This window comes from Elephantulus edwardii, unplaced genomic scaffold (genome assembly GCF_000299155.1).
Source record: "Elephantulus edwardii isolate Elephantulus edwardi_28Jun2011 unplaced genomic scaffold, EleEdw1.0 scaffold00122, whole genome shotgun sequence".
Lineage (NCBI taxonomy): Eukaryota > Metazoa > Chordata > Mammalia > Macroscelidea > Macroscelididae > Elephantulus > Elephantulus edwardii.
Genome location: NW_006399872.1, coordinates 3553598 through 3576820, shown reverse-complemented (window position 1 = coordinate 3576820; position 23223 = coordinate 3553598). Strand labels below are relative to the sequence as shown.

Here is a 23223-nt window from a genome sequence, read left to right as displayed (position 1 = left end):
TGGCAGCATCATGATAGACTGTGAAGAGACTGAGATTGTTAACAGCTTTCATTTCTTGGCTTCACAGTTAATACTCTTAGTACCAGCAGACAGGAAATAAAAAAGATTAATTGCATTGAGAAAATCTGCTCTCAGGGACCTCTCCAGGGTACTGATGACAAATTATGTCAGTCTAGATACTAAACGGCACCTGATCCAGACCAGCGTCTTCACAATTACTTGCTATCAATCAGAGAGCTGAATAATGACTGAATATACTTACCTTCGAGGGGGAGAAACAAGGCTGCTCCTTGGAGGCAAAGATTTTGAAGCTTTGTCTGACATACTTTGGGCATGTTGCAAGATGGACTGGTCTTTGGAGAGGAACATCATGCTTTTAGGAGTGTGGAGAGACAGCACAGGCAAAGAATATCCTGGATGAGATGGATTGACTCAGTGACTGAGGTAACGGGGGTAGATGTGTCAGAGACAATGGGGTTGACTCAAAATAGGGCAGAGTTCAGAGCTGTTCTACATAGGTGTTATGAGTCACAAGTGACTCTGGCACATAACAACAACAACGGACCATGCAAACCTCAACTTCCATGATCCTGATACAGTAAGAACTAGATGGTGCCCAGCTACCACCACTGACCACAGTAGAAGATCCAAAATAGGGGAGGAGAAAATGCAGATAAAACAAACAAACAAAACATGGAAAAGATAATCTTATCAAGATTAGTGGAACTTCTGAGACTATGACTTTTGAGAATCCTTTGAACCTGGGACAAAACTCACCCCTATTTCTCAACTTTCAGCTAAGCAACAGAAAATCCTGTAAGGTAACCAATAAGACCAAGAAAGCAATCATTTCTTAAAATAACCATCCATATATAGCCAAAATGCCAACATTTTACTTCTTCCCAAGTCAGGAAGGGCTGGCATAGAAAGATTAATTGAAAAGAGGTTTACTGAAAGGAAGTGAGAAGAATGTGATTATATTGTGGATATTGCAATTAAAGTTATAAAACAGATTATGTATTAATGGTTGAATGAAAAAAAAATCAATCCTATGTAGAATTCTTCCAGTTATGCATCAGAAAATTGGACAATGACAAGGAAGGATAGAAGGATAATTGATGCCTTTGAGCTGTAGTGCTGGAGAAGAGTATTGAATGTACCATGGACTGCCAAGAAAACAAACAAATTCATCCTGGAGAGGGTTAAACCAGGCTGCTCCTTGGAGGCAAGGATTCTGGGCTTCGTCTGACATACTTTGGACATGTTGTGAGGAGAGACAGGTCCTTGGAGAGGGACATTATGCTGGGCAGAGTGGACGGATGGCGCAGTAGGGGAAGACCCTCTCTGAGGTGGATTGATTCAGTGACTGGGGTAATCGGGATGGGTGTGTCAGAGGCAGTGCGATTGGCACAGGATAGAGCACGGTTTAGGGCTGTTGTACATAGGGTCACTATGAGTCACAAGTGACTCGACAGCACATAACAACAACAACAATGTAGACTTGGACTGAGTAGAAACCCAAAATAAAACAAAACAAAAAAAACAAGTTGGGATATATCAAAAGGAGTTCTGGTGGCAGTTTCACAGCTAACCAAAAGGCTACACATCTCTGGAAGTTCAAATGCACAAACAACTCAATGAGACAAAGGTAGACTATCTTCTCCAGTGACTGTTTGAGCTTTTGGAAGTCCAATGTGGGTGTTACTATGAGTCAGAATTTGACTTTGTGACAGTGAGTTTGAATTTTAAGGAGTCCTGATGATGTTGCTGTTAAAGTGCTAAGGTATAATCCAAAATGTCAATCATTCAAACTCACCAGATACTCTTGGGGGGTACAGGGCAGGGGTGGAAATGGAAGTCTGCTTCTGTAAGCACGCACAACCTCAAAAACTATATGGGGCAATTCTACTTTGTCCTACTGTGCCACAAGGAATTGGAATAGACGTGAGTTTAGGATTAAAAAATATATGCAAAAGATACATCATATTTTAAAGAACTGATCATCTCCCTAATCCCATCAATTGATTATATAGGCTGTATGCTAATAAGATAGCATTTTTAATATATTGGGTTGAGTAAAATACATTAATTGCATCTGTTTGAGATAACTTTTTAAAATTAAGCACAAGAAATTGAAAACTACTCGATGCTTCATTTTATATATTAGTGGTTGTTATTGTTATTGATTGTCATTGCGGCGAACATGAATCATAGTGACCCTATGAACAAAAGGCCTGAAGTCCCTCCACAGCTATTGACATTTATCAAAGTTTGTAGAGTTTCTGGAGGCATGTTGTTTTGGAAGTGGATGCCACTGCTGTTTCCAAACCTGTCATAGTATGCTATTGTTGTTCTGTGCCATTGAGTCACCTGCGATGTACAGTGACCCTAATTACAGCAACTCTGAGCCTTTCCCTGTCCTGAGCCAGTCTCACGAATTCCTATACATGAACCCCCATTGCCCCTGTCACTGTATCAATCCATGTCATCTGGGGTCTTCCTATCCTGTACTGTCCATCCATGCTTTCTCCAAGGACTGATTGATTTCTCCTGGTCATGTGCCCAAAGTCAGTGAGGCAGAGCTTCAAAATCCCAGCCTCCAAGGAGAAAGTTGGTTTCAACCTCTCCAAAACAGATTTATTTGTTTTCTTGGCAGTCCATGGTATGTTCAGGACTCTTCTCCCGCACCACAACTCAAAGGTATCTATTCTTCTTCTGTCATCTTTAGTCATTGTCCAACTCTCTGAAGCATAACAAGTAATTGAGAAGACCATAGCCTGGATCAGGGGCACCTTTGAATCTAGACTCTCATCAGTGCTCAGCAGCACTCTGGAGAGGTCTGTGAAAGCAGATTTTTCCAGTGCAATTCATTTTTTTATGTCCTGCCTGATGGTGTTAAGAGTGTTATTTTTTGATCCAAGCAAACTGTAATTGTTAACAATCTCAATCTCTTCTCCAATTGGCTCAGTGGTGAGAATCTTTGTCTTCTTAATGTTGAGCTTCAATCCATATTGAAGACTACAGTCCTTGACTTTTTGCAGCAAGTCCTTCAGGTCTTCTTCAGCTTCTGCAAGCAAGGTTGTGTCATTAGCATATCGTAGGTTGTTAATGAGTCTTCCTACAATCTTGATCCCATACTCCTCATAGAGCCCTGCCTCCCGAATGATCTGTTCTGCATACAGATTGGAAAGCTATGGGGATAGTATGCATCCCTGACACACACCTTCCTGATTTTGAACTATGCTGTGTTTCCTTGCTTTGTTGTGACAACTGCTTCTTTGTCCAAGTATATGTTTCATATAAGCACGATCAAATGTTATGAGATTCCCATTTTCCTCAAGGTTAGCCACAATTTATTGTGATCCACACATGAAACACAGATAGAAATTCTTCTGGTATTCTCTGCTCCCTGCCAAGATCCATCTGACATTGACAATAATGTCCCTTGTGCCACAACCTCTTCTAAACCCAGCTTGTATTTCTGGTAGTTCTCTGTCAATGTACTGTTCAAGTCTTTTCTGGATAATCTTCAGCAGTATTTAGCTGGTGTGTGATACTGTTCTGTAATTTCCACACTCTGTTGGGTCATGTTTTTTTAAATATGGATCTCTTCCTGTCAGTTGGCCAAGTAGTTGTCCTCCAGAGTTCTTGGCACAACTTGGTTAGCACATGCAGAACAGCATCTGTTGGCTGAAATACGTCAAGTCCATCAATTACAGGGGCTTTATTTTTTTTCCAAGTCTTTCAGAACAGCCTGAACTTCCTCTTTCATCAACTTTGACTCTTGATTATATATTGTTGCTTGAAATTTTTCTGTTTCAGCCAATACTTTTTGATACAATGACTCTGTATACTCTTTCCATCTTCCTTTAATGTTTCATGAATTATTTAATATTCTGCTCATAACATCCTTAAGCATTGCAACTTGTGGCTTGAATTTATTCTTCAGTTCTTTAGCTTGAGAAATGCTGACTTGTATTGCTAGATAATAATTCTATATAATAAGTATGGTTTGTGTGAACATTAGTGATTACACATCTGGTACATAATACACACTCCTAAGTTTTAGTTTTAACAGTATTGTTTTATGGTCAAGTTCAAAGAAGAAATTATCTTCAGCAGAACACCAACAAGTGACCAGAAACAGTGCATGTCACAGAGGAAGCTCAGACTAGATCCTGAAGGTACAAGGAAGGTATGAGGGAAGAAGCTGATTGGCAGAGGGTTAGCCCATGGACTAAGGTCAGCAGATTTACACTGTTCCCAAATAGATACTTTTGCAGAAGACAAAGCTGATTTGGATGTCCAGCTATAACAAAGAAGGAGTCAGAGCTGTGGATCGCAAGTGAGGCTTATGTGATATTTCTGGCTCTTTTGAAATGTGTCATTTCAAAAGGTGAAATATTTCATCCACTTAAATTACTATTTCACTTTTATATAAAGCAGCTAAAGTTTGTTGTATAATTCTGGTTTCTTATTCCTTTGAAACAAGTGGAAACTGTTTAGTATGATTTTATTCTCTAAATTCTCTGAATCGGAATAAGGTAGCACAAACAAGTAGCACTTTCTAATCTTAAAGCTAGTGGTTAGAACCCACCCATAGGCAAAAGGCCACAGTTTTGAAAACCCTCTAAAGCAGTTCCACTTTGCATGTGTGGGGTTGTTTTCAGTCTGAGTTGATCAGTTATCACCACTAACTGGGTAGGCAGATGATGGAACTGCCTATGATTGCCCTGTTACTCTGATTTTATTGGGGTTTTATTGCTTCCTCCTCCCTTTTCACTATCTTAATAGTACATATGCCAGTCCAGAACTTGATGAAAATGGAGTTCTAGCTTGTTTTGAAGTTCACTGGTCCTTAGAATCCTGGTTGCTGCTATTTTCAGTGACCCATTTTCCAAAAGGCCCTGAGCTCTGACCTTTCATCTAGGGAACTGGCTTGTTCTGTAGAGCTGAGTGGCTTCTGTAGCTTCAAGAAGTTGTAGAAAAAGAGAAATGTGATATTCATATTAATCAGAGACAAAAACCAAACTAAGTAGGATTTTCATGTATTTATTTCATCACATTTTGTTTTTAATTCACATCCAATAGTGTGCCATCTTAATTTTATATTGTATATGCATATGAATATATGAGCACCCATTATTGGATTTATTACTATAAACACATATGCCAGTTTAGAAATAAATATTTGAAAAAGTTTGACACACTTCCTTTAATTTGTACAAAGAAAGACTTTTCCCCCCTCATTTCCCTTTATCAGAAATCCAAATCCTTCAGTGTCTTGAAGCAGTATAACATTTTCCTGGTGATTATGACTACCCTGCAGATTTTAGTCAAATAGACTGGAGCGTCTGCCCACAAATAAGCAAAGCAGATATAAACTGATAAGTCCCTGGGGATATCCCTTATAAAGAGTAGTGGACCACATCACAGTAACAAACCAGGACAAGAAAAGACAAATGGAATTTCTGAAACTGTTTTCTCTGACACCCAAGTGCTAAATTCAGTGGCTTGTTCCTAGAGACTTGACTACATGTCTGCAGAAAAAGAAAATTGTATGCCTTACTGCTGAATGCCTTCTGACTCAATTTTTGATGGAATTAACTAACAGAAGACATAAATACTTGTTCTTGAAGCTAACTTTTTTGCCTGCTATTCTTAACCCCTCAAAAGAAAAGAAAAAAATAGCTTGTATTGTTTTATTTTGCTCGTCAGTCAATATGTTTAGTAAAAAACAAGTCACATTTAACATTTGGTTTAAAAAGGTATTCACATACATGTTGAAAATTGTTGACTCAAAATTGGGTTTACATGAGTGGGTTTTTTTTTATTATTTCTTTTTGAACAAATAAAATTTTATTATTTGATTAAATCTATTCTTGCTGTTCCAAATGGGGTTTGAGACTGGCACAAGAAAACTATCAGTGTTCCTGGAGTCACTTGTGTTGACTCAAATGGTGCTCTACCTAGTATATTGAATAGGCCCAAATTTCATCATTTGAGATTTTTTATAGGCTTTTATAAAAATCTTAAATACAGTAAATATGTAAACACTATGCTCTCACAGAGCTAGTTCTTAGATGTGTCACTTGGCATTCCTTCCAGGGAGACAGATGCAAACAAAACATCACCAGTCAGGTTCAAAACCAGCCATTGGAATTATTTTCTGGTTCCGGGGGAAATACCACCTTACACATATCAGAGTTCTCTTGATGGAGTGGGAATTCAGATCCTGCTATTAGCTTTTCTTTTCTTTTCCTAGAGACATAACCTTTGCCTGTGGACAGCCGTTCATACTTTGTCTCAAATTGCCTGCGTGACAAAAATAACAAAAGCAAAAAAAAAATTAAAGGTGTTTGTGTGATTCAAATGGAATGCATCCTGAAGCTTCATTTTCAAAGCAATTTAAGATAAAAGTACCACAAATTGCTAGCTTCTATTCTCAAGAAAGAGGTTATTTCCCCATTTTATTTTTTTTTAAATACTAACAGATAATATTTCAAATACCTGGAACATCAGAGGTTAAAGGCAGAATGAATTCCTTTCAGTTCTTTGGAGATGCTTTTAAGTTTTGTACCCCTTGCTATGTTTCCCACCCCTAATTCCGGTAGCCCCACCTTGGGAACACTCCCTTTCCTAGCTGGACTTAAGAGAAGAATGCTGACAGGGAAACATTCCCAGAATTCTGGCCCAAGTGAAATGTTCAACTAAACCACACAGCAATGTATCTGGGTTGGTGTTCACTGTATTTTGATCATTGGGAGTTTTTGTTTTTCAATATATTTTCAGTGGATTTCCTAAATACAATTAGTATAAGTTAATAAAGATTTACTATTTTAACTACAGCCTGCAATCTCTTATGCTAGAAAAACATATCTTATTAATATTTATATGTGTGAATATGTTTACAAAAATCCCTGTCGTGTATGCTATATAATCCTATGGATTATGAAATGTCAGGAAAATAAAGAAAACATTCAGTTCTGGCCTATTTGTCAAAGGAAAGGCTGTAAAACAAAGTGGCTTATTGTTTTAAATCTACAACTTGCCTTCAGAGATATGTAATGCATATTAAGCAAACTTCTACACCTTCTGTTGATAAGAGTCAATGCAATCTAAAACTAATGAATTCAGTTTGTCCTTCAGCTCCAAAGAAGTACAATTGACTACAAGATCCGAAGGATACTCTTGAAATCAGAATTAGTTCTAGAGTGGAAGTAGAGTATATGAGATGACAAGAAATTGCATGAAAATTACTTATGTTTTTTAGAACATTAAGAACACTACTGCAATCTTTAAAAAAATCATATCTATCTCTATCATATCTATCTATCTATCTATCTATCTATCTATCTATCTATTTATCTATCTATCCATCCATCCATCCCAGATTCTCAAGATTAAACCAAGATTTAAAGTCAAGTTAAACAAAGTCGATTTTATGAACTTTCTGGAAACAGTAAATTCTTCTGGGCCTTTAAACCATTGTAAATGGATTGTCATTGCTTATATGTGTTTTTATATTTTTGACCAGAATACAATTGTGAAGACACAGTAAATATGTACAGTTACTTTTGCTGGTTAAAACAATTTGTCAGCTCCCTTGGTAAAGCAAATCCACTTGTTTCCCTGATAAACTACTTCTGGATTAGAAAAGGATATTTATCTCCAGAATTCCATAACTAAATTATTAGAATGTCTTTGTATCACAGAAACTAACTTTTCTTGTCGTTGTTGTATACTGTTGAGTCAGAAATGGCTCATAGTTGACTCTCCGGAAGGTTTTCAGAGGCTATAAATAGCCCATCTCTTTCCTGCAGAACAGCTGGTGGATTTGAACTATGCACCATTGTACAGAACTTTTCTTGGGCTTATTAATTACTCTTTTCTTTATTTAAAGAACATGTTTATTTCTCTGGGTGGCTACCGTTTTAATACTAAAGTGGAATGTTAATAACTGAATGAAAGTTCTTAGTGAAGGTAGGATGCCCTTAGACCATTCCATGAATACTTCTTACCTGTATGGAGCTTCGTCCTTGTCCATCTGCATGCAAACCAAGAATGGGTACTGAGAGAATTTCACTGTTGAGATGAACTCCAGCCCTGCTTCTGTTTCTGCACTGATTCCCAGACCAGTCTTCACAAAAGAGGAGTCCACTGTGATGTCTCCGGTTATCACCACAGCCACACTAGATATTTTTTGGGGAAATTTCTGTTAGCATGACATTTTCATTGAACTTGACTCATAGTTCTAGTTTCTCAGGATGTGAACACAAAACACTGATGACTGGAAGGAAATAAAGTACTGATGGGTAACTTCAACATGCTTTGAGTTCTACTAGTCATTAAGGGTTGACTAGTCCCTGTATTGGGCATCAGGGTCCTGTTCACGCTCCCTAATTTTCATCTCTAGATATAAGAATAAAATGTATCTTTTGGGCACCATGTTTGCTATGGAAATACCAAGGACCTAAATAAAGATGCATTTTCAACTCCTCTCTCTCTAGTCAATCAGGCATGGAAGGAGGCTGGGGAGGGAGTGTTAAGGCTGATGTGAATGAGACAAGAAAGGCCTCAGGTTACATGTGAGCCAATAGAAATCAAAGAGCAAATAAAGTGAGTAAGACTAGGCCCAACCTGAGCAGAACCAGGGGATTAATAGCTTTGGACCTATTAACAATCCTGACATTCATAGTAGAGGCTGCCTCTGGAGGTAGTCTGTTTTTAAGTTGCCTGGTAATATAAAAAATCAATAGATTGGAACCATTAAGCTCAGAAAAACACCAAAATGAGAAGCCATTTAGCTATATTAACATATGACATGTGTGACCTAATGTCCTTCCTGTATTAATTCTGGGAGATTTACCTGTCTCACTCTATGGGACATGTCTTGCTGTCACCTTCACTCTGGTCTTCTTAACTGTCCTCTCAACACATGCTCTAACCAGGGTTTGGCCTATGCTGGGATTGTCTTTGAGCTTCACAATGAGGCCCAAACCAGGAGATTTGTTCAGAGTCAATATTTTGTTGTCTCCCACCTAATTTATATTTTTGCCTAAACAAGAGCGGCCAAACCAGGGCATTCATTGCACATACCAGTTCCTTCTAGGAACATTGTGGCCACCTTTCCTATGAATAGCATCTTTTGATTGTTTTCAACTCTTGTATACATAGTTCAAAAGGTGTCAAAGCTTTCCTTTTATCACTTATCTCACTTCAGTCTCACTACACTTTTAAATATCTAAAAAGATAAAAATGAATCAAATGTCTATTTCCTTTTTTAAATTCTATAACAAATATGATAAAATTATTTTTATCAGTGTACTAGTTCAGAGACAATTTTATGTTCAAAATAAAATATTTTTCTCTTTTAAGTTCAATTTTTTTATTTTTACTGTTTTAAATTTAAATAGCATTCAGTTTATTACAAATATTTAGTATTGGCTTCCCATATTTCCCCCCTTTTGTTTTTATCATAATTATGTTATCATCTAGATGAACATCCTTTTATACACAAACAAACAAATAAAACAAATTAAACATAATAAACTCAAAGAAATACTTTCAAAAATCTCCATATGATCAGAAGGATTCAGGTTGAATAGTCCTTGAAAGTTTGTTTTAATTGTCCCATTGCCACATAAAATAAAATATTTTTTTAAATTTTTTTTTACTATTATTTTGTGTGCGTGTACCGACAAATCATATCTGACTGGTACAGGAGGATATTGTGCCTTCTTTTCTGGCAGAGCATCTGGTGGATTCGAACCGTGTTCCTGTGGGATTGCAGTGCAGCTTCTTGCCACTAGGCCACCAGAGCTCCCCTCAAAATAAAATATTTTTTAAAAAAATATTTCCACAGAATATTTTGCTTTTCCTATTTTTTATATGTTACTACTTTTAGGTATCATTAAGTCAACTACAAGTCATAGCAACCCTATTAACGATAAATCTGAATTTCACCCTCGCCTGCACCATTCTCACAATCTCTAATATGCTAGAGTCCATTGTTGCAGTCACTGTATCAGTCCATCTTGTTGAGGGTCTTCCTCTCTTTCTTTAACCCTCTACCTTTCCCAGGATGATGTCTTTTTTCAAGGACTGACATCTCTTTATAACATACCAAATTAGGACAAACTAAAAGATCTGAGAGCAATTTCTTTGGAAAAAGAAATGTTAATGAAAACCCAATGACTAGCAATATTTAAGGCTAAGATTCTGCACAAAATAAGTAAGTTTCCCCCTACTCACTGAAGATAGCTAAAGAGAAAAGGTTTTAAACTTCAAAGAGAGAGAAAGTAAAAATGTTAGCTTCTAAAATTCCCTTAAAGCATAGTATCAACTAAAGTATCAAGAGAAAAATACTTCACTCATGGGATATGCTGTCTGTAGATGTCTTTTTTTTTAAGATGTCTTTAAGAGTGAGAAGATTTCTCTGTGAGCTCTATTAAGTACTGAGAGCAGGATAATTCCCAATGTTGATTTCCAACTAACTGATTTAATGATTACAAATAAGCATATTGTTGCTGTGTGCTGTTGAGTCAGGACCCACCCTCCAAAGGGTTGTCAGAGGCAGTAAATTTCAGTGGAGGAAATTGCCCATCCCTCCCCTCTCAGCTATCTCATCCCTAGCAGCTCGTAGATTCCAACCGCTTGCCTTTGGGATTGCTGCACAGCTTCTTACCACTAAGTCACAAGAGCATAGTTTTAAGGAAATTCCTAATATATGGATTTGCAGTTCTTTGCGTAGAGTGTGATGTGTGTGTTGTGTACCACAGAGTCAGAACCAGCCCATAGCTTACCCTCTGGCAGGTTTTCAGAAGCAATTAATCACACAGGAGGAGATTACCCATCCTTCTCCCACGGAGCGGCTGGTGGCCTACCACATGCCTTTTGGATTGCAGCACAGCTTCTTTTCACTAGGCCACCAGACCTCCCTTGCGTAGAGTAGTACATACAACATAATGCTCACCGGTTTTTCACTCGCGTTTTGGATTCACGGTACCACAGACTAAACTCCATCGACCCTGAAATATCGATAGCTAGACCACCCTGAATTTCTGCGTTGGCCTTTAATCCAGACTGCAGCTGAATCTCCTAAAAGATAAAATAACAATGATTAGCTGCAATAACACTTTCTTTTCATGCCAAGTGGTTGTCAGCAGAGAGGACTTGCCAGATGGATTGGGGATATCTGGTCCAGAGTCCACCAGCATTTGGGCATGCTGGAATTTTAAAATACTGAAATGTTTGGCCATGCCTGCAGGCTGAGGGCTGCTAGTGTGTGTGTATGTGTTCAAGTTGGACCTTAGGATGGCCTCTCATGTCACTATAGAATGTTTGGGGCTCTTATGGCTTTCTTTTAGTACCAAGTGAGTGTCAACAAAGGGGACTTGCCAGATGAATTGGGGGTCTCTGGCTCAGAGTTCACCAGCATATGGGTGTGCCAGAATTTTAAAATACTATAGGGCCTGAGGGCCAAATTTAATTGATTTTGGATGAACCCTCTTTAGAGTGGTACAGCAGAGGTCTGTCTATTTGCTCTACCGAAATATCAGAGTTGCTGCGACAGTGAACAACTGGGCCATAGGTGGTGTGTCAAACACCATAATTGGCTACCCAATCATGGGCCGCTTTTGTTGGTGCTCCCAGGTTGATTCAGGTTTGGAAGCAAGACTGACATCCACTTCCTAAAGTACATGCCTATGGAAGGTCTAAAACCTTGGAGAAATATTTATAGAAAGGCTTCAGGCCTTTGTTCATCTTCTGTTTATATATGTATCTTTCCCTCATGTGTACTTAGTCTATATGGTGGAAAAGAATATTTCAGGCTATTAGATAATGTGCTTTTTGTGGAGAAGGGAGAATTTTCAACACAATACCAGGTTTGAGAAGTGCCCTGGCATTCTGCAAAGACTCCAGTTCTCCCATGCAAAGTTGCTTTGGAAAAGCACTTAAATGCAGTAACAGAAGAATCTTCCACTGACTCCCAATAGGAAGACAAACTGTGCATTGGTGTATTTTGTTAAACTTAACCACATAATGCACTGTTTCTTGTTTTGAGAGCAGAAAAAGAAATGCAACTAATAGTTTTGGTGCATCCAGTCTGTGTCCAAATCTTTACATTTGATATCTCATTCAATTCCTATACCAATCTTCCTTGGTATGAATTACATCTGAAAATTGAAATAAGAAGTCAGACTCAGAGGCTGTGCATGCATGGAGATGGAATGAAAATCCGAGCTGCCTTCAGGGTGGATTTATTTTTTTAATTACTAGACCCATGTCTCAAGAAGACAAGCCTCCCTTTGTCTCCTGATATGAAAAGGAGAAATGTCCTGAAAAGTAGTGCAAGCCAACACCACCCCTAATTTAAAAAACAAAACAAAACAACAAAAAAAAGTCCCAAACCACGGAGCAAAGGCTTTTATTCTCATTTGACCGTGAATACATATTTATTTAAATTCTTGCTCATGAACTAGAGAAACAAGATACCGGAACTTTGTAATTGTACCTAATATGTCCCTTCTGATCTTTCACCTTTGGTCCTGCAAGTGCTTCTTACAGCTCAAACACTGACTTTGTGACACCTCAGCCCACTGCTTTCATTTGGGAAAATATATTCTTTGCTAGCTAAAAAATGTTCCCTTATTAAGCCGACTTATTAGGCATCATTCTCTGAAGAGTAATGCAATTAATTGAAAAAGAGAACTCGAGCACAGTAATTCCATCTGCCCTGGTAGCTGTGACAGGCCACCCACTGCCAAATTTCCTTCAATGTCAGCACTTGACCTAGAGAGGTATGTGTCTCTGAAGCTGGGATGGCATTGTTGGAGTACACTACAGTGTCAGGGAGCCTCAAACAGATTGTCTGTATAATAACCCCAAATCTGTCAAATAATCCAATAAGAAATACTCAGGCATTGAGTTATATTTAGCAGCTAGGCAACAATCTCTTTTCTTACAAAGTGCTTTGGATGAAAAGCTCTTTGAAATTAGGGTTTAGCAAATTAGGGCATGCAAGCTTATCTGGCCCATTGGCTACTTTTATAAATAAAATTTTATTGAGGTGCATTCACATTCATTTGTTAGATTGCAGAATTAAGGAGGTATAACAGAGCCTTTACGGCCCATAAAAGCTAAAATATTTACTTTCTGACTTTTTCCAGGAAAGAATTTGCTAATCTTAATTTAGAATACCATGCATGTTTACACAGAGAGCTGGATTTTTAAAATTATTTTGGGTCTTATCTTTTTTATTTTAATTTTACTTTTTTATCATGCAAATACTCCACACACTTTGCTTCACTGACATTATGTTTCACACAATCATTCTCATACATTATGTTTTATAAAATCAATCATCATTGGACTATGCCCATCATTACCCCACACATAGAGTTTTACACTTATATTTGAATCATCAGGCTTTGCTGATGGGTCGTGCCTCACACATGAATCATACTGATCTGCTATTATGCCAGTGTCTTAGAATCTAGATCACGTCATCACTTACACCTTTGTTAGAGGATCTGTCCATTAAGAGTATATCTCACTACGGGTGACATTCCATGAAATGACTAATGTAAAATTTTACTATAATCTACAAACTTTTTCACCTACATGAACCTAAGGATTAAGGAATGTGACAGTCACTATTGGTGGTCCATCCATCTTTTCACAGGTAGTAGCAGACATACAGTCTTGTTCAAAATATCAAAATACCCATTGAAAAACTGAATTTACCAGCTTCCTCTGCAGCTAGGATGTTACATATGACAGGGTTTTGTTAATAATATTATAGGTAGAGATTCCATCAAAGTTCTTAAAATTGAGTCTGGCTTTAATTCTACTGTCCCTTTTCCTCCCCTGCTTTCTTGCATATGGCTGTGGTGCTAGAAGTGGAGTTGCTATCTAATCATCATTAAGTGATAAGTATGAGAATAAAATTCACAATTAAGTATAACTGAGCTGAAGGAAAAAGACCTTGGATTTCTATAACACCTTAAGGCTCCGTCTGAGCTGGAGTATTTCCAATTACTTGTTATACAAACCTGTTTTGTCAAGGCACTTTAAATTGTGAATTTGCTAATACCCAAGTATCAAGAACTGGAATAATATGAGGAATAATAAAAATAAGCAATTCACATTTTTATCAGCTCTAACCAATATTATCTTAAGAACCCCTTTTTATACAGGGTGTAAATTGCCCAGCTGCTCACCAAGAGGTCAGTAGTTCAAATACATCAAGTATTCCATAGTTGAAAAATTGACAATTTCCTCATGAAAAGATTTATAGCCTCAGAAATCTAATGAGTGTTGATACGAGTTATACTCAACTCTGTAGTTGTGGGTAATACTGTTTTGGAGGATTTTAGTAAAATCTGATATAAAGGGTTCTTCTCTCTCAGCCCTTAAAGTATACCTCTTTATAGCTATAACCATATAAATTGTAATCCTCAAATTATCTGGCAAACAACAACAAAGCTGCTAAAATATCTCTATCACATTTTTGAAATATTTTATTTGTAAGAAAATGTAGTTAAAGGCTGTTATTTAACTGCTTAAAAGAACATACAAAAAGCAAGAAGACAAAAGTAAAAAGCACACTCTACTGCATTCATTAATCTATAAAATCAAATTCCCTCAGTATTATCTGGGAGTTAGACACTTCATTTCAATCTAGTATGTAAATCATACTGAGACGAGACTTCTGATCCTTCTTTCCACAGGGTCATTTGTGGATTTGAACTGAGGGAATTGCATAGCGTTTGAGTTAACAGCACAACTCACTATGAATTGCAGCACCAGAGAAATATCAGAAAGTGTTATTAATAGAACATGGGCTTCAAGGTGGTTGGAATTTTATTTTGGACAATGACTAGGGAGGATAGAAGGAGAATTGATGCCTTTGAGCTGTGGTGCTGGAGAAGAGTATTGATTATACCATGGACTGCTAAGAAAACAAACAGGTTTGTCCTGGAGAGGGTAAAGCCAGCCTGCTCCTTGGAGGCAAGGGTTCTGAAGCTTCATCTGACATACTCTGGACATGTTGCAAGGTGGGATCAATCCTTGGAGAGGGATGTCATGCTTGGGAGGGTGGAAGGACAGCGCAGGAGAGGAAGACCCTCGATGAGATGGATTGATTCAGTGACTGGGGTAATGGGGTTAGGCGTGTCAGAGATAGTGAGATTGGCACAGGGTAGGACAGAATTTAGGGCTGTTGTACATAGGGTCACTATGTGTCACAGATGACACGGTGCCACATAACAACAACAACATCCCCCCCTAAGAACAGATCCACCTTAGAATATGTATGGTCCATGTGAAGGACTCAATAAACATTTGTAGAATGAAGGAGTTACCTGAGAATGATCTATCAGCAGAATAAGTCCTTTCACCACACTGACAGGATCGCTAGATGCTGATAACATCTTGGACATCAAATCACTGTATCCATTGAAAAAAGTGACAGGTCTGAGCTGAACATCAAAGAGGATGGGTGACATGCCAGCATAGGAATCAAGGTTCTCCTCCCCCTCATCAGGAGTGGCTGCAATTAAGGTCTCCAGTCCTTGAGCTTCAAGAACCACCTAGGAAGAAAGCAATAGAGCACATATGACACAAGGCATCTGTACTAGATGATGAGGTTTGGAGCTACAGCTAGAACTTCTCAATCGGTCAAGTGTATGAATACCTGAAGACTTTAGGACAATAAAAAATGAAAATATCAATGGTGACTCATTTTTAAAATACAATGTATGAGAATGATAGTATGAAACACAATATTAATTAAGGAATGTGTGAAACACAATGCATATGAATGAAAAACAATGTGTGTGAATTTTATATGCAAACCAAAACAAATATTTTTTAAAATAAGTAAACATGTGAATATTTGTGCAATAAAAAGTAATATAGAAAGTGAAGAGGTGTGGTCCATTTAATCCTCACAAATACTTTACCAGAAATAAAATTATTTTATGCGTTTTGCAGATGAGAAAACAACAGCATAAGTTCACCCAACTAGTTCACCCAAACATCTTCTGTTTGAGTCCAAATCTCTTGCATTTTTCTTCCCTTTTATTATGTCAGCCTAGAGACTTTTCATCTGCAACTAGGGACCTCTCCAAATTATAAAGGAGGAATGATGCCAGTTTGAGGACTAAGTTGCGTCTGATTCAGGCCATCATTTTCTGATCACTTGCTATGTATCTGAGAGCTGGATAAGGACCAAGGATGACAAAAGGAAAAATTGACGCCTTTCAGCTGTGGTGTGGGAGGAGAGCACTGAACATCCTATGGACAGCCAAACGAACAAACACATATGTCTAGGAAAGGGTGAAGCTGCAGTGTTCTTTTGAGGCAAGAATAAGTCTTCACCTCATATACTTGGTCATCTTGCTAGAAGAGGCTATTCCTTGGAGAAGGACATGATATTGGGAAAGGTGGAGGGTCAGTGAAGGAGAGGAAGACCCTCAAACAGGTGGATTGATGCAGTGACTCTTGCAATGGGTTCTTGTGTGTCAGGAAGTATGAGTATGGTACAGGATAGAACAGGGTTGAGATCTTTTGTTCACAGAGTTGCTATGAGTTGTGCTCAGCTCGATGGCACCTAACAATAACAACAACGACAAGAGACTTTTAGTCTCTCCTGGAATGCCATAGAGCAGATCAGGAAGACAGGAAATCAGTCTAGATGCTGAAGTTCAATTCTCTCTGCAATGAGCATGTCTAAACCTGAGGATCAAATATTCAAATGTAGGCACAAAGATGAGAAGGCAAGAAGGGTTAGGAAAGAATGAGGGTGGAAAGAGGAAACACAGGGTGGAAGTGGGATGAGTAAAGTCACTTCATGAAATTTGTAATCAATGTCACAAAACAAAATGTGTATGAATGATTCAAAGGAATAGCATTTTGCTCTGTAAACTCTCACCCTGATTGTGTGTGAATTGATATTTGAAAGACTGATATTCTCTGTAAATTGTTACTAAAGTCACAATAAAAAGTTGAATAAAATTCAAGTTCAAAGTACATTCTTGCAGGGAATGGAGTGCCGTGGTAGGATAGTAAAAAAGAACTTTAACATGAGGTCACTTCTATTAGTGAGTTTTGAGATCTCTGAGCCATGGGTCACTGCATTCCATGTCAAACTTTTCTCTCTAATTAAAAATGAAAAGATGAGAAACACCGTGAGAGGCTTTACTCTCTGATCTCTACCATCTGTAGAAGTCCTGTACAGTTTGTTTTCTACACCCAGCCCCTTATCTACCAAGAGCTTTGCATTTTAGAGTGCATATTAAGGAACAGATGGTGATTCCTTAGGACAGAAGGGAATAGCATTCTATCTATAGTCCTGTCAAAGAGGTTAGCAACACAGTATTACTAAGTTATCAAATTCGTAGCACTGTATCATTTTGAAAGCTTATCTATAACAATATTTGCAAGAGTATAATTTGATAGCATGAAAATTACCAAGGTATTATATTTCACATATATAAAGCCTTTAGAGATTGTTTTCAAATTTTGGGTAAAAATGAAGATACTGAATTTAGTTCTTTATCAAATGTCTGTCCATTGTTTCTCTCTTAGCAGTAATAGATAAAATATATATATACATATACATATACATATACATATACATATACATATACATATACATATACATACATATATATTTTTTTCACATTCTGTTTTGAAGATTTATTTCATAATTGTTGTTGGCATGTGCTTTTGATTCAGAACCAACTCACAGCTGACTCTTCAGCGGATTTTCAGAGACTGTAAATCACATAGGAGGAAATTGCACATCTTTCTCTCAGCCACTGGAGGATTTAAACTGGCTGCTTTTGGACCAGCAGGGTAACTCTTTTTAGGCCACCAGAGCTCCCTTATTTAAGACCTTGAAGGCTCAATCTTTTTCTTGAAGACCAGTCAAGGAAAACACATTCTAGAATTAAATACATGGAGTTCTGAGGGATGGTTGAGAATAAAGTAAAATAGGAAAAGTTGACACAGATTCAATTTTGTGACTATGTGTACTTTTGTGAAGACAAATGTATGTTTGGCTAATCCATTGAGTCAAATGAATTAGGATTAGGCCTCATGTTCATATTTCAAACTTTCTCTGAGACAATAAATCACAGTGAACTCACTGGTGATATGGTGGATAACTTTGCATGTTTATTTGGGTAAGCAGTTAGGTGGTCTCACACGAGTCTAGATGCTGTTAGAAAGTAGTTGCATGTGATTAAGTCAGCTAGTATGAAGTGATGCAAATTATACTCCATAATGTGGGTGGACCTAATTCCATCTTTAAGAGGAGTTCTCCTTAGAGTATGTTCCACTTTTAAACTAAAAATATAAATTTTTCTAGACTCTTCATTCATCCCTTCAACTGGATTAAAGATTTTGAGACACAAGACTACAGAAATTACCAGTCTATTCCCCAAAGTACATATTTTGGACTTGATAGTCTGACACAATCATATGAGCCTTTTGAAAAACAAAAATATAAATGCTCTTTAGGGAGTTGGGGGTGGGGAGAGAGAGAAGAAGAAAGAGCTATATATCTTAGTAATTTGTTTCTCTTAAGAATTCTGGCTAAGAATGGTGAGACAGGGCAGAGGGCATCAAAGCTTATAGTGTTATTATCAATATATGTTTTCTCTTTCTTGACTAATTTCTTACATACCCAGAATCTAGTTTTACAGGCAAGCCTTGACTTGCTGAAATGCCCTGAATGTCGCCGAGCCCGGTGAAATTCTGAGAGTACGATGGGAATTACCTGATTTAGGGAGGGCATAAGGAGGTTGGTGGTACCAATAGCTAAACACTCAGCTGTCAATCAAAGGGTTAGCAGTTTGAACCTATCCAGTGTTTCTTGAGGAGAAAGATCTGGAATCTCCTCCTGTCAAGATGGTAGTCAAGAAAACCTATGGGGAAGTTCTCCTCTCTGACCTAAAGTCAATAGTGTTGGGGAAAATATATATATACAAGTTTCTTATTTATTAAGTAAATTTTGGGAAAGTGAGTTACCTGGCTAGCATGAAGGTGAGCCTTCCCAATGTATTGAAAGATGTTCAGGTTACTTCTCCTCAGAATTCCAGAACCAGAATAAAGAATATCAAGGCCATAAGTAGATGTTGCATAGGGATTACCTAATGAACAGAAAACCAGCAACTATGACTTAGTAAAAGCTCTAATGGTACCAAGTTGGGCTGGAAGGCAAATACCGGTTTGGGTTACATACGTTCTACATAACCAGTATAGGCAGAAGAGGATCCACTCTTGGCAAAACGGTCATAATTGTGAACAACCATTTCCTTCAGAACACGACGAATCATTTTGCTGCAATACATTAAAATAAAATTTTTAAAAAGCTGCACCTTCATTGTAACAATGGCTATTACTCATCCAGATTGGAAATCTATCAAATCCTCAGTTGAAAAAAGTGGGAGTCAAATTTTCCTCCTGGCACACCGCAACTGAGGGAAGTGCCGGAGGGACCTTCCGGATCAGGACATTTCCCTCCATTCTTCAGGTATTTGGAATGTAGTGTGATATCCAAATGGCAGCTAGGCTGGAGTGTCCAGCTATTAGATAGCTTATGTTAACTGATGGACATACCTCAGGACTGGAAAAGGTATTTTCTTCAAATCTTCATAATCTCATTGTTAAATACTGTATGTTGATGTTGTTATATGCCATTGAGTCACCTGCAACTTGTAGTGACCCTATCTATGTACAACAGCCCTAAACCCTGTTGTATCCTGTGCCAATCTTATTGTCTCTGAGACACCTACCCCCTTACCCCAGTTACTGACTCAATCCATCTCTTTGAGGAACTTCCTAACCTGCGCTGTCCCTTCACCCTCCGAAGCGTGACATCCTTCTCCAAGGACTGGTTCCTTCTTGCAACATGCTGAAAGGATGTCAGATGAAACTTCGGAATCCTTGCCTCCAAGAAGCAGCCTGTTTTGACCCTCTCAAGGATGAAAATGAACAATTGTTCATTCTTTTAGCAGTACCTGGTATATTCAATACTCTTCTTCAACTCCACAGCTCAAAGACATTAATTCTCCTTCTATCATCCCTAGTCATTTCCTATGCTTAGTAAGTAATTGCAAAGATCATGGCCTGGATCAGGCACACCTTGGTCTCCAGAGTTACATCATTGCTCTTCAGTACTTTGGAGAGGTCTCTAACAGCAGACTTTCCCATCACAATACTTCTCTTTTAAATTCCTGGCTGCTGGTGCCAAGAGTTGATTGTAGAGCCAAGCAAACTAAAGCTGTGAACAATCTCAAGCTCTTCATTCTTCATGATGCTGCCAATTGGCCCAGGGTTGAAATCTTTGTTTTCGTGACATTGAGTCTCAATCCATATTGAAGGCTGCAGTCCTTGACCTTCTGCAGCAAGCGCTTCAGGTCTTCCTCCATTTCAGCAAACAGTGTTGTGTCATCTGCATAATGCAGATTGTTGACAAGTCTTCCTCCAATCCTGATGCCATATTTCTCCTCAAAGATCCCAGCCTCCCGGATAACCTGTTCTGTATATAGTTTGAAAAGGTATGGAGATAGGACATATCTCTGGCATACACTCTTCCCAATTTTGAACTGTGCAGTCTGAATTCTTTAAACCATTGCTAACACTTGGTAATATGTATTTGTAATATTGAGCAGGACGCCTAGAGTAAAAAGGATTAAGTTCCAAATTACATGGCAAATGTATTTATTTATTTTAAAAATAGAGTTATTTTATCAACTTAACTTGAAATTTTCTAATTAGTTCTTTTATGGGAATTTTGACAAACTTTTTCGTTTCATGCAGCATAACACAACACAATGACTGCATCCGTATTAGTCACACATGCACCATACTAATCAGAAACAAGCTCAGGTAAGCAAAGAAGCAAGTTTTGCCCTGTGTCCTACCTTGCTGGCATTTCAAAACGTAGGATGTCGTGGATAGTGGAGAGCATATATTTGTTCATTTCCTTGGGAAGTTCCCCAATGGAAAGCAGGAGGTTTTTTACTTCCATGTAGGAAGGGTTGCTGTGTAAAAGGATAGCAGCTGCAGTAGTGCGCACAGTCTTCTCATGAACTTTACGATTCTGGTGGTATATCCTGTTCAAAGTCTTCTTCACCTGTTCATAAGATGTTCAGGTTTAGTCAGAGTACTTTTAGAATTAAAACTGCAAAAGAAATTATGAGTGTTCAGAAAAAAGATGCATGCAGTTCTAGAACTCCCAGCTTCCTTTCAGTTGTGCTATTTTTATATTAACTAGTTCTGGCTAATAAACTATGAAGAGAATTAATATGCACCACCTGTGGACAACTGAGGTGGTTAAGAGTTGGTAGGTCTTCTCTATGTCTTTCTCCCACTACTGTGTTGGAAAAGGGCCACATATTCTCTTATTCACATTGAATTAAAAATATGTTGCCATCAAGTTGGAATTGACTCATAGTCCACCCTCCAGCAGGCATTCAAAGTTTATAAATCACATGAGAGGAGACTGCCCACCATTCTCCCTCAAAGTCATTGGTGGATTCAAACTGCGGAGAAGCACCACCTTTAAGTTAGGACTACAGTTTCTATAGAATATGCTACCAGAGCTATCTTGTTTGTACTGAGTGTAGCATTAATGGGAGATAAAAACTTGTTAAATTGCTGGAATTTTTCAGGTTGCTTTTGTTCTGTCAATATCTGACTGATACAGATATTTTTAAGAAGATAATTGAAGTAGAGCGATGGACTGCAGTAAATTACCTCAGAACCTCTTTCTGTTTTTGTTTTAACAGAACAGGGACACACACCACCCCCACCCCATTAATGTAATAATCACATTTTATGGCAGCAAATAATTTCACTGTTACTCAATTTCAATTGCATTGACTAAGAAAATAAGGTGTGTAAAATTCTATACCAGACATTCTTTCTCCCCTGTATTTTTTCCTATTTCGTGCAAATCTTGCTTTTAGGTATAAAGTGGTTAAGTAACTCATCCAAGTGCAAACAATGAGGAAGGGCCTTGGACAGAATGTATACCTGGGTGTGTCTGTTTCAAAAGCCTGTAAGCCTAACACTTATACTTTACAACTCACAAACTTTCACACAACACTGATAGGAAGGTGTTTAGCTGCAAACTAGAAGCCAAACAGTTTATTTCTAGATTTACAAATATTCTGTGCCCTAAAAATTTTTTAATTTATATTGATTCCTGAAAGGTTGTAGAATAAACAAGGTAATACTTAATCCAACAGATGCCGTTGTTGCAACACTTAGAAACATTTTAAAATTTACAGATGTGGAGACATTTTGGCAAGAACTTAGTTCTTAGTAAATGTATTTCAAAATCTATCCTTCAGGATGTAGGACATTGTCTTTTACAAATGAGAGACTGTTTAAGAACACTCAGTGTAAGAGTTACAATAATTCTAAGCAGGAAAGAGAGAATGTTAGTATGAAAAATTGAGATGACTTCAGAGGAGTTGTGTTTTAATTGTGTTTAGGTCTTTTGGTGGTACAATGGTTTACTACTCAGCTATTAGCCAAAGGGCTGGCAGTATGAACACACCCAGAAGTACCTTGGAAGAAAAGGCCTAATGGTCATCTTTCAACAACTCACAGCCTTGAAAACTCTATAGAGTAGATCCCCCCTCTCTCTCTTTACACACACACAGCCAAATCTAGGACAAGTATTAGTCAAGATCAACATAATACAACTAATAATTACAAGAGCAGCAATGTTGCCAAATATTCTTGAAGATTTTACCTCATCACTTATGAAAGAGACATCGTATCTCTGGAGTGTGGTGGCAGCGAGGTGGCTGACTGGCCCTTCTCCTGACTCTGCATACTTCAGAAGCAGGGGAATGCCTTCAGGAAGCAGTGCGTTCTTCAGAGCCAACAGGTACATCATGGTGTCCTCTTTTTTCTCTGGCCTCTCAAGTCCTCCAAGGATTAACTTCTTGGCTTCAACCACTGCCTTAAAAATGAGGAAAAGAACAGATTAAAGGAGATATGTGATTGAGTATTATGGTTAGCACAGGAGTCCAGAATTAAAGTTGCATAGAGAAGTGTACTGGGGGGCGGGGGGGTTGTATACCAACGAGTGAACTTTTCTTTTTTCTTTTCAGAGAGGGGCATGAACTGGAGGGGAGGGATGGGCACAGAGAAGTGCAGTAATGAATGAATGGAAATCCAAAATCTCTATTA

General features: G+C 38.0%; 1 protein-coding gene across 1 annotated transcript in view; it reads right to left on the bottom strand.

The window, feature by feature from the left end:
• Window positions 1–6143: 6143 nt before the first annotated feature.
• Window positions 6144–23223, bottom strand: part of MTTP (microsomal triglyceride transfer protein) — a 64443-nt gene continuing 47363 nt past the window's right edge. Inside the window, exons 11-18 of the mRNA XM_006893083.1 lie at window positions 22781–22993; window positions 20940–21151; window positions 19256–19353; window positions 19042–19163; window positions 15369–15596; window positions 10976–11100; window positions 8022–8192; window positions 6144–6315 (exon numbers count right to left, since the gene is read on the bottom strand). Of these exons, the coding sequence (XP_006893145.1) occupies window positions 6144–6315; window positions 8022–8192; window positions 10976–11100; window positions 15369–15596; window positions 19042–19163; window positions 19256–19353; window positions 20940–21151; window positions 22781–22993 (1341 nt within the window). The remainder of the gene's footprint in view (window positions 6316–8021; window positions 8193–10975; window positions 11101–15368; window positions 15597–19041; window positions 19164–19255; window positions 19354–20939; window positions 21152–22780; window positions 22994–23223) is intronic.